General features: G+C 38.1%; 1 protein-coding gene across 3 annotated transcripts in view; it reads left to right on the forward strand.

Moving 5' to 3' along the window:
* Positions 1–12,879, forward strand: part of LOC109918115 (U2 snRNP-associated SURP domain containing) — a 75,099-nt gene that overhangs the window by 22,987 nt on the left and 39,233 nt on the right. For 2 of the 3 annotated variants that reach the window (XM_020518006.2, XM_020518007.2), the window contains 2 exons: positions 2,532–2,740; positions 4,962–5,005. In XM_020518006.2, coding sequence (XP_020373595.1) covers positions 2,532–2,740; positions 4,962–5,005 — 253 coding nt within the window. Of the gene's footprint in view, positions 1–2,531; positions 2,741–4,961; positions 5,006–12,879 lie in introns of those variants that run through there. The other variant, XM_020518011.2, reaches the window with a different exon arrangement.

Genomic DNA, 12,879 nt, shown 5'->3' on the forward strand with positions numbered 1-12,879 from the left:
TTTGTGTAATTATCACTTTGAAGTGACAGGAAATGATCAATTCTTTCTGTATTCTGCACTAGCTGCAATTTTACGTGTCTGTCTGTCTCACTTCTGTACCCTGCTGGTAAAGCTTTGACTTTGACCACAGTTGCTGTGATGCGTTGTTGTCTGCTCCTCTTAACTCTTCCTCCTGTTGTGTCATATACCCGTGCTCCATGCTTTGTATAAACAGATGGAATTGGTGGCATTTTGATCTGTTGACTGAGGTATTAATATGTTTTTAAATATCGTTGTCTGGACAATATCAAAATCTGTAAGCAGGTGGTTTTAAAGTTGACTGCATTCATTATTTTCCTGTCTAATTGCTATCTTTAAGGAAAGTAACATCTGAATGTATGAATTAGAAGCATGAATTATCCATTCAGCCTTTTGAGCCTGTTTCGCCATTCAGTAAGATCAAAGTTGAGCAGATTGTGACCTCAGCATTCACTTGATAACATATCAACACCCTGCTGAATTCATACGCCTTGGTTTGAAAAATCTTTAAAAATTCTACTTCTACCACCTTTTCAGAAAGAGTTCTGAAGACTCGTGATCATCCAAGAGAGAGAAATTCACCTAATCGCTGTTTTAAATGGGTGATCCTGATTTGTAAAGAGTGACCCCCTAGTCTAGATTCTCCACATCTACCTGTGAAGACTCTGCAGGATCTTGATCTTTCAATCAAAAACCCATTTATGGCTACTTTCTGCTTCCTGTTAGTGAGCCAATCTTCTGTTTATGCCAAGATGCTGTCCCCTACACTATAGTTTTTATCTTCTAGAAAATCTTTGTGGTACCTTAATCAAATGCCTTCTTAAAACCTACATCCATCAGTTTCACTTTTTCAACAGGTGTTACCACCTCAAAGAATTTTATCAAATTGATCAAACATGATTTCCCTTTCAAAGAGACATGTTGCCTATGCCTGATTACCTTGAACTTATCCCATTGCCTGATGATAATTACTTTAGTAATATCTTTTAATGTTTTCGCTATGACAAATGGTAAGCTGACTGGCTTGTACCTTCCTGCTTTCTGCCTCCAATTTTGAATAAGGAAGTTGTATTTGCTACCTTCTAATCTAATGGGATGGACTCGGAATTGAGAGAATTTTGGAAAATTAAAGCCATTGCATCAACTATTGTACTAGCCACATCTTTTAAAGTCTCTCAGGACCTGGATGCTTATTGACGCACCTCTCCAACAATTCACTCTGATTTGAAATTTTACTAGGTTCCTCTCTCCTTCCCGTTTCCAGATTTATCACTACTTCTAGGATGTTAATTGTCTCCTCTACAGTGAAGACTGATTCAAATTACTTGTTTAGTTCATCTGTCACTTCCATATTTTCCGTTGTGAATTCTCCAGTCTAGCATTCTATAGGACTAATGCTCACTTTAATTTTTACCATCTTTAGTTATTTATAGGAACTCTTTTTTTTTATTTTCTGGCTGGCTTTCTCTCATATCCTAACTTTTCCCTCTTTATTAATTTATTGTTTGGTCATTCTTTGGGCAAAATAGAAAAAAAGCAATATTCTATCCTGTCTGTCTATATAAAATTGTATGATTTTTCTCTTCATTTGATACTGTCGTTATAATGTCTGGTTAATCATGAATGCTAGATTTGCACTTGGAATGTTCCTTACTAATTGAACCTTCTCCTCAGGCTTCTCTGGCCTTGGAACACCTTGACTACTGTGTAACAATCTAACGCAGTCCTTGAAGGTTCAAACAGGCATACACTGGTGGTATGCTAGCAACCAGTAGGGCGCAGAAAGCTCAATCTGTCATCTCTGAGCTGCCACAGCAAAGCAATTCTTATCCCATTTCATTCCAATGTGTTGGTCACTGCTGTGGCTTTTAACATGCTTTCCTGAGTCCTCCTTTATGGTTGTAGGGTCAAACAAGAATTTGAAGTAAGTACTGGATGGGCAGAGAAAAAAAAAAGGTGTAGGGTGAGGGCCACAGAAATTGGAAAGAGACCAAACCAAAAAGAAGTAAGAAAGGTAACAATGGTAGAGGTTCAAATAATAGTTTTCAAAATGGGTCTTCTATTTAATCAGGATTCTGTTTGAATGAAATATTTGAAATATTTCCAGGGGACTCACTAATTATGATGTTACCACACCTTAGTACTGGTGTGGTCCGAGGTCCCACACGTGATTTAACATGTGGAAGCACTCTTGGTGTAAAGCAAAAGTAGTTGTAAAACATGTAGTAATTGGAGGATGGCTGCTTAACTGGATAAAGAATGTAACAATTCCTCTGTTAATCTTACTTCCTAAGAACTGGCTTTAGAGTACTGATTGAATGAAAAACCTATTTCCCCTTGATCTTCTTCAACTGCAGATCCAGGAAGAGATAACAGAAATAGGATAGTGACATGTTACTTAAAAGTAGATTAGACATATTTTCAAAATAAACCAAAATGCCGTACATCAACAGTTTTAGGTAGCACCTAATTCTGCATTCATACTTCAATTCACAAAGTTTGTTCTCTTTTAGGGAAGATCATTATGGAATTTGAAATGAAGCTGGGTTGGGGTAAGGCTGTGCCAATTCCTCCTCACCCAATTTATATTCCACCTGCTATGAGGGAGTTGACTCTACCACCACCCCCCTCTGGATTACCTTTCAATGCCCAACCACGGGAGAGGCTAAAGAATCCCACAACTCCAGTGATGCCCCCGAAAAATCAAGATGACTTTGAAAAGGTAATTTAAAAAGCCTAGGTGAGGACACTGTTGGAATAGTTGTCACTACGATTAAACTGTGCATTTGCCAATCATGGTTTTAGGACAGAATTCTTAATAGAAGTAAAATAAATGATAATGGGAGATATGTTTTCTGTATTAGTAGCATAATTTCTAGCATTTCTTCAGGGATAGAAATCAACTTCTATATTTTTGTCCAAAAGGAATACTTTTAATAGCATGATTTTCTGCAAAGCTTTTAAAATGGGAGAGTAGTTGTTACAGCTAGGTAATAACAACAGTTACAACCTGTAGGCACACTAAAATACATTTCTGATACAAATGTTAGCACCCAGATGCCCTTAACTTTTAATTAAACCTTCCTTTTCCAATGGAAGGTATGAAAGAATAAATTCGTATTTACATAACACCTGAATTTTTTTTTCAAAAATACAAAATAAGAGAATGTGATAACTTTAAGCAGGGAATGAGAAAAAGACCATTCAACTCATCAAGCCCATTCCTTCCACAAGCCATACAGAATTTATATGTATGGGATTCTGCCCATACATCCAAGAGAGCACTGCAAAGTTTCTACTCAACAAAAGACAATTGTGGAAATACCTAATCCCAAAATTGACACACTTCTTTATTAAACCTACTGTGAGACCTTCCTAGTCTCTGCAAAATGTATCTGAGCAAAATAGTGAAATTTGAATTCAATCCTCCGGTAAGGGAGGGCGAGTTATTTAAACCCTTGCCTCTTACTTTTTATTTCTGTTTTAAATCCTGTCTTGAGGCACAAACCTTGCATTTAGCTTTGTAGTATTTATAAATTTAAGTCTTATTTCCTTTATTTTCATTACTTACCCCAGACCCCAAATCCCACTTCAGCGTCTAAATATCTGGCAGATGTTTACTTCCATCAGCTAGCCTTTTTCATTGAAAAAGCTGCTGGTGATTCCTTCAGTTTAAGCTTGACATGCATAAACTGACTTTAAAATTTTTTCTTAAATGCTCAGTTTTCTTGTGAAATGCGCTACTACATTGTGGTGTTCCTAGTTCTTGACTTGGAGTGCAGACATTCAATATTATAGCCATTCATTGTTGGGACTGACTCCTTCACTGCTGTGATGGGTCATCTTATAAAAATAAATTATGGTTGACTGTCTTTTGTGGGGCTGGTTTTGCACAGATGGTTAGTAAGAAGCAGAGCTCCAGTATTTGCTCCTAATAGCAAAGAAGAGATTGCAAATGGGAGAAGGGGTGTTAGTTTAATGCTTCAACTTATGTAGTTGTACCTTCTTTTTTTGAATTGTAATTTAGTAGTACAGGTGATCCTATTCCAGGTATTTAATTGCAGGATCTATTTTAACATGGAACAATTTTATCTTTAAAATAATTAATTCATTTATCTAAGAAATTCGATATCTATGTAATATCGAACAACATCAGACAAAGTTGTATATTAGCTGCCTGAAGTTTTCTTCTGATGACTTTATACATTTTTAAAAAATATTTGAACAGCTGTTTAGATATTTTCTTTTGACTGACTTTGTGTATTAGGTCTGGGACAGCATATGAGATTAATTGGCATTTAAAGTTTCCTGTATGTTTGACCCTTAGATAACCTTAATTTCATGCTTTGAAATTGGTGGTATGGAAAGAAAATACAGAAATAAGCTATGCAGGATGTGACTGTTTTCAAGAAAATGTAACCTGTAAGCTTGCACTGATTGGATTGCATGCTTCTTGATGTCACAAATTGAATTTTGTATATCCAAATATTTCCAAGTTGAGCAATTAATGTTCACACGTCAACATGGTAAAGGAATAACTCAAATATTGTTACGTCTTTGACCCATCAAAATAACTGATTGTACCTTACCACTTAATAGTATTTGGATATGACATAAAATATAAACTTCCCTTTAAAAGTACCTGGATTGATTCTTATTTAAAAGTTCCTGGTCTGTGGTTTGTCCTAGCTCTGATGCCATTGCCATAGTCAAGACAAATATCTACAGTTATTTCTATCCCTGTTTTTCAATATTAACACATTTCAGTTGTCTTAAGTACATTTTGTACCTTTTAACTCAGTAAGAGTCATAATAACAATATAAATGTTGGCTTCTTGAAGGATTTTAAAATGCATATGTATTTGTATTTTTGTATACTTGCTGCTTAAGTTGCCAATACTCATATATCCTATCTTTATTATCTGATGTGACTTCATATACAGACTCTGTCGCACGCCATAGTCAAAGTGGTTATCCCAACAGAAAGGTACACATTTCTTCATTCATTTTTCATTGCTGCTGATAGTGGAAAGTGTCCCTTGTTTAAATTGACTTCTTACATGAATCACGTGCTTTGGGTTAAGTTTCTGGGTAGCTGAGCAATGGTTCCCTTGAATGTTTGGGGCTGGGTACATACATTTAGCAATTGCTTACAGGCTTCATAAGCATGAGAACTTGTGTTACAGGTCTCATTCTGTCAGTTTACAGTGCGTCATTGTTACATTGGAATCTTCATTATTTTCCCTAAGCTACAGGATGTGTACAACATTTATTTGTATTTTGGTTGGTTGCAGGTATCCATGCTGAAGTCAAATTGGCCACAGTTTAAATTTTTTTAGTAATAATATGGTTTGTCCCCTTTAAAATCTTGCTGATATTACACTCAGTTTTATGATGCATCTCCCTGTATTCTAAACGTATTGAATGTATGTTTACAACAGAGCTACAGGGATTTGAGTTCACAGTACAGTTTGTAATTGACCATGACAACAGTTGTATCTGGTTAGGTTGAATTTATCAAACAGTTGCATGCAAAAGCCCTGTTTTAGTTTGAAGTTGTCAATAGTTAACCCTAAAACTTATGTTCTATCTATAGTTACATCAAGGTGCTTGCAAGCTGCTGGTAAACATTACTTATAAATTTGTTAGGAATTACAAAGTAACTTCAGTGAGATGGCTGCATATTTATTTTGTTTAATATGCTTTTGAGATATTCCAATTAATTTTGTCATTGTAGGCCCTGCTAATTGGGCTTAAATGTATAGAACCAGAGTGTCTAAATCAAGTCAAAATTGAAACAAATGTGGCTGCTGTGCTGCACGCTGCATGGCGTTTGTTGTTGCGTTAAGTTCATTTAGATCACTGTCTTGAAAGGAAGTGAAACTGAATTTACTGATGGCTTCTATTTAACAACCAAGTTACAGAATTAATTGTATAATTGAAATGAATTTGGCTGGCAGTGTCTTTGTCACATGTTTTGTAATTGAGCTTTTAACATCTCGCTATATTTTTGAAACCATTTCAGTAAAATTGCTATAATTTCATCGTAAGCATTGACAGTTTAAAAGTATTTCAGGCTTCAAATCAACTGTAATTGGTTTATAGGATAGTTATCTGAAAAGACTGGATAAGGCATTGTTTGGATAACTGAGAAGTTACTCTATTTGACGTGGTGTGAACAATCTTTGTTCATTGGAAAGTATTAAATATGTATCTGTCTTGAAATATGCAAGTTGAAGGTTCAGAGGTTATTGTGATTGCAGGATATCCTTTGCATTTTTTTTGGTGTAACCTCATTGTCTTCAGGTTACAGAATTAGTTGTGTGTGCTTTATTTCTAAATATATGGCCTTACTTATTTACGGGATGTAAGAAGAACCTGTAACAGTGTTCAAAAACAGAAGTTGCTGGAAAAGCACAGTGGGTCTGGCAGCATCTGTGAAGAAAAATCAGAGTTAACATTTCGGGTCTGGTGACGTTTCCTCATCAGACCTGAAATGTTAACTCTGATCTTTCTTCGCAAATGTTTCCAGACCTCATAAGCTTTTCCAGCAACTTCTGTGCTTGTTCCTGATTTACAGCATCTGCAGTTCTTTCGGTTATTATTTTCTGTAGCGGTGTTCCCTTGCTCAGCTGAATCAGAACTTTGCCTTGCAATGTGCATTCATCAAAATTCTTAGTGAAGACCATCACCAGAATTTGACATTGTGATCAGCACTGATCTTTTAAATAAACTCTTCATGATGTTTGACCTTGGCCATGGTGAACAGCACAAGCTGAACTGCCTGTTTGCAGCGAGGGACTTGAACAAAGCACCGTGGAATCGATTGGGAAATTATTCAGATGTTGAAGAGTCATTGGTACGATTAGCTTCATTGACTCTAGTTGAATCGCTTTTTAAAGTAAAAATCCTTTATTTGTTGGCTACCACAATTAAGATTTTAGTTTTTAGATTTGCACAATGTACCTTTTGACAACTTTCTGCCTTGATGACCAGGTCTTTGTTGCTTCAGGAAATCTGCCAATTATATTGGGCATGATATTTATCACATTTTATGGTGCTGTTACCATCTTGTTCAATTAAATTTTAGTTTTCAATTAATTTTAGGCCTTTTATGAGTGGAGCCGAATGCTTAGCTGTCCCCACATCCATTGTGCTCCCTCCGTATTGGTGATTTTTATTGGTGAAAATTACTAACTTGAAAAATCTGAGGGTACTGGATGTTTCTCAGCTGATTAGTAAACTAACCACACGCTTCTGTTTCATTTTAAAAACAATGCTGTATCTTCCAAGAACTAAAGTCATATATGATGTAATATTGAATTTTTTCATGGCCAACTGGATACTGATCTACAAGTATTAAGAAAGCATCACTAGATGAAAGTGTTTGATATTTGTTTCTTTTATGTTGACTGCTTTTCAGAGTAATTTTGGCAGTTCATAGTTTCATGTTTCACTAAGTCAACTTTAGGTGTTGTGTAATTGAAGTGAATTTGGACAAAATTCTTAGGTTTCTCAAATACATCGTTCCCTTCACTCCCTGTCAATAACAGTGTCAATAAATGTTTTTGCATTTATGATTTCAAAAGTGGCTATGTAAAATATGCCTGGGTGAATGAGTTGTCATTGAATACTTCACAGTCACTAGGTGAACAAATATATCTGGTTTTGACAAAAGGATTTTGAATAAGAATGTTTGTACATATTTAAAATAATGGAAGCCCCCAATAGGGGGACAATGACAGGATTTACGTTTAAATTCCCAGATCAGATTGAATTTGCAAATTATAGGGTAGTGGAACTGAAATTAAAAATTTGAGTAGAAGATAAATTTATATGCTGTCTCAAATCAGTCATTTCTAAAGATAGTAAACTAATTTAGTTTGCAAAAGAAATAGGCTTTTTGTTTACTGGCTTAGTTCCCATCAAAACTCCAGCGCTTTATGTAGTGGATGGTTTCTAGTAAGTAAAGGAGAAGCTGGCTGTAAAATTTAATGCATTTAAGTTTTTGTTTAAATGTTCGTACTGGTGAAAAAAGATGCATTTTGTCAAAGCTTTACATCTTGCACTCATTAGGGCAATTTGCAAGAAATCCTAATGTAATGTATGAAAAGAAAGTCCTGATTTGGCAATTGGACTTTGGTGAAGGCATGCCATGCAGAACACACCAGTCAGATGGTGACTGATGGTTACCTTCAAGCTTTGTTTAAATTTAAACCAGACAGGTTGACATTTTTGGGAAGGTATTGCTCTGAGAAATGACCTAAGGAATGGCAGCCATCTATTTTGTTCAAGTTGAAACAATACACAGTGTGACCAATCAGTGTTGACCTACCTGGTGGGTGCAAGGTGAAAAACTTCGGCAGTACTCGAGTACTGTACAGCCAAATGACTTTATATAACGTCCCTAATTTATTTTTGGTATGTCTTAGAATGTTGTAGTAGCCCCACAATGGTATGATGTGGATTTTCACTTTCTAAGTCCATATGAGGACAAGGAACAGCAGCAGGAGGGAACGGTGATAGAGTCAGAACTTCATATATAGGATGGAAAATTGGTGGCAGAATCCCATCAAGCTTTTGGTATTCGTAAGATGCTCACAAATGATGGCTAATATTCATGTAGCTCGGTGTAGATTTTCTAAACATTTTACGCTGGGGGCTAATGCCTGGCTTGCTGGGAGGCAATACCAGAAAAAGGACTAAAAAATGTTGGCAAGTTGTTGAAAAATGTTTGCTTAAAAATATTAGTTCGGGACTCCTATGTTTGTATGTGACGGGATAGCACAGTGGTTGGCACTGCTGCCTCACAGTTCAATCCCAGCCATGGGCGACTAACTGTATGGCATTTGCATGTTCTCCCTGTGTCTGCATGGGTTTCTGCCATGTGCTCCAGTCCAAAGATGTGCATGTTAGGTTGATTGACCATGCTAAATTGTCCATAGTGTTCACGGATATGTAGGTTAGGTGCGTTAGCAGTGGGAAATACAGGGACAGGGTTATGGGATGGGTCTCGGAGGGGTGGTCTTTAGAAAGTCTGTGTGAACTTGTCGGGCCGAATGGCTTGTTTCCACACTGGGGATACTATGATTCCAAATGAACAGGGGCAAACAAAAGTGGTAATATTTTGAGGTGAGAATTAGATATAACCCATTAAGGAGAAGTTTTTTTGTTTTGGTAATGCAGTCATTGCCTCCTAATGTTAGGTATGAACCAATTTTTATAATGTCTGACTCACTTTTTCATTAGAACATAAGATAAAGGTGCAAAATTAGACCATCTGGCCCATCGAGTCTGCTCCGCTATTTGATTATGACTAATATGTTCCATGACCCCATCCTCCTACCTTTTCCACATAACCTTTGATCCCTTTACAAATCAAGAACTTATCTATCTCTGTCTTAAATACACTTGATGACTTGGCCTCCACAGTCTTTCGTGACACTGAGTTCCGTAGATTTACCACTCTCTGGCTGACGAAATTCTTCCTGATCTCCATTCCAAAGGGTTGTCCCCTCACTCTTTGGTTGTGCCCTTGGGTCCTAGTTTCTCCTACAGGTGGAACCATCATCTTCATGTCCTCTCTATGCAGGCCCCTCAGTATTCTGTAAGTCTCCCCGCCTCAAATCCTTCTAAACTCCAAGTACAGATCCAGGGCCCTCAACTGCTCCATGTATAACAAGCCCTTCATCCCTGGGATCATTCTTGTAAACCTCCACTAGACCCAAAACTGCTCACAATATTCCAAATGCACTCTGATCAGAGTCCAAAGATGTACAGGTTAGGTAAATTGGCCATGCTAAGTTGCCCATCATGTCCAGAGATGTGCAGGCTAGGTGGGTTAGCTATGGGAAAGTGCAGGGTTACAGAATAGGGTACGGGGTGAGTCTGGAAAGGATGCTCTTCCGAGGCTTGGTGTGGACTCAATGGGCTGAGTGGCCTGCTTCCACACTGTAGGGGTTCAATGATTATACATCCTCAGCAGTGCATTTTAGTTATCGCAAAATGAATGCTAACATTGTATTTGCCTTCCTAACTGCCAACTGAACTTGCATGTTAACCTTAGGATTTAGAACTAGGATTCAAGGGGAGGCGATGGCCTAGTGGTATTATCGCTGGATTGTTAATCCAGAGACCCAGATAATCCCACCACGGTACAAGGTTGGGATTTGAATTCAATGAATACCTGGAATTGAGAGTCTAATGATGACCGTGAATCCATTGTCGATTGTCGGTAAATCCCATCTGGTTTACTAATGTCCTTTAGGGAAGAAAGCTGCCATTCTTACCTGGCCTGGCCTACATGTGACTGGGGACCCACAGCAATGTGGTTGACTCTGAACTGCCCTCTGGGCGATTAGGGATGGGCAATAAATGCTGCCTGGCCAGTTTCGCCCTCATCCCGTGAATGAACAAAGAAGAAAAAAAATTCCCAAGTCCCTTTGAGCTTCACATTTCTGAAGCCTTTCCCATTTAGAAAATAGTCTACTCCTTTTCTTCCTACCAAGGTGCATAACCTCACAGTTTCCCACATTGTATTCCATCTGCCACTTCTTAGCCTGTCCAACTCCTTCTGCAGCCTCCTGCTGCCTCAACACTACCTGTCCCTCCAACTATATTTGTGTCATCTGCAAACCTAGCAACAATGCCCTCAGTTCCTTCTTCCAGATCGTTAATTTATAACGTGAATGGTTGTGGTCCCAACCTTGCAGAACTCTAGTCACCAGCTGCCACCCTGTTGCAGAAGTTTAGTATTGTTTACTTTATTATTTTCCATTTCCAGTGGTTGTGACTACGTTCACCTAATTATTGAATCTGTGCAAACTGTGGTGCTGCTCAGTCTAGAAGTTATGCATGTAATTAAGTAAACTGAAATAATATTACTGCAATATGTACACCAGTAGTACGTGAATATTTTTCTTTAAACAAATTGTTAAATTATACTTGGTTTCACAATATTTTTTCTTAAAAACGGTTGAAGTCAAATTTCCCCTCCACTTTCTCATGGATCCTCTATAGCTTCAGATCGAAACGTTGTCAGAAACTGGTCAATTAACAGCAGCTGTAGGTTTGATCAGGATGCGTAGTCTGTTAATGCAGTGCTGGAAAGATCTTTGCTGATTCTGCAGAAGTTTTGTTTATTTGTTAGCTGTGGACAGACTTGAGTTCGGCAAGATACTTGACTGGTGAATGAAGACGTGCAAATCACCCTGTTCCCCCTTAACTGAGTCCATAGCTGACAGTGACTGAGTAGATTCTCCATGTGTTCTTTATCAGCTTGAGAGGCTTCACGTTGGGCTTTAAGAGGAGTGTAGTTTTATCAGGTTAATTTAGTTATCCCACTGTTGAAGATCTACTTTTAAAAAGCGGAAGGAGCATTCTTCATTGATCATGCAGTAAATATCAAGTTCCTTCATATAAATAGAATTGACAAGATAGTACAAAATTTATGTTGAGGGTCATGCCTAGTATAGCAGGGTTGCCTTATGTCCTCCCAATGTTTTGATTATATATTTCTGTTACAAATTTTGTAGTCATTATCAAATGATAGGTGCAGATGTTCAGGAGTTTGCAGCAGTGTGTTGTTGGTTTTGCCACTCTTGTGACTTTTTCCCTTGGCAAGAGCTCACCTACCAGGTAGGCGCATGCCTCTGGTAAGCATTCCATTGTGGAAGGAATCTGTAGTCTTCACTGTTGGATCCTGTTGAATTAACAAACTGGTAATGGAACAAAAACAGAAATAGCTGGGGAAGCTCTGTAGGTTTGGCAGCATCTGTGGACATAAAGCAGAGTCAATGTTTTAGGTTCAGAGACCCTTCTTCAGAACTGTTTGCAGCTAGGAATGCATGCTTAAGGTGGTGTTGGTGGCTGGGGTGGAGAGGAGGGGAGAGGAAGAGGTTGGTGGTAGAGGAATGGGTAAATACGCTTCTGTGTCGGACCTGCTGCAATTTTCCTGCGAGGCTCAGTGCAAACTGGGAGAACAGCATCTTATTTTCTGCTTGGGGACCCTGCAGCCTCCATGATTCAACATTGAGCTCCACAAAAATCTTAGGGCCTGCACACCACCTTCCATGTCGTTTATCCACCCCAATACCCTGGCCCTATCTTTACATGGGCTGCTTTTATCACAGCCAAGACATTTTCACCCTTTAATGGTCCCTATTATCAACTTTTCTTTCTCCCCATAATCCATCTTTTTTTTTTGCCCAACGGCTTTTGTCTCTGGGCTCCATCTCTACCTATCGTTTTCTCCTTGTATACACGTACACGTGCTGGAATACCACCATCAAGGCCACCTTTAGAACAAACTAAGTTCTGAATAAGGATTACTGGGCACAAAATATTGTCTTTGCTTTCTGTCCACAGATACCGCCAGAGACGCTTGGTTTCTCCAGCTCTTTTTGTTTTTGTCTCAGATTTCCAGCGCCTGCAGTTCTTTTTCTTAAACTGATCATGGAACTGTGCTACTGGCAAAGGAATGAAAATTCATTCAGTAGCACAATTATGAAAGGTAGCAAGTGGTATTGTCAGCACGGGGCTAGAATTGGTGAGAAACATGACATTTTACTTCCATCGCTCACATTTTACAGGCCTTTGTATGCCCTGTGACTTCAGCAATTGCATTTGTGTAAGTAGGCAATAACTTTTATTTTATTCACTTCTTTAGCGCCTGATCATGTCTGCCACCTACAAAATGGGACATGATCTTCAATGTCTTTTTAACTAAGAAGTGTAAGTTCACTATTTCTAGACATGCATTGCTGATGCTGAGTGTTTTCTCGCTAATACTCGCTGTTCCGCAGCGTTAAGAAGTTCAAAAATGAAGTTCTCTCTGGAAACACGGCTTTTAATTTGTAGCCT

Source organism: Rhincodon typus, chromosome 13 (assembly GCF_021869965.1).
Source record: "Rhincodon typus isolate 14 chromosome 13, sRhiTyp1.1, whole genome shotgun sequence".
In the NCBI taxonomy this organism is placed as follows: domain Eukaryota; kingdom Metazoa; phylum Chordata; class Chondrichthyes; order Orectolobiformes; family Rhincodontidae; genus Rhincodon; species Rhincodon typus.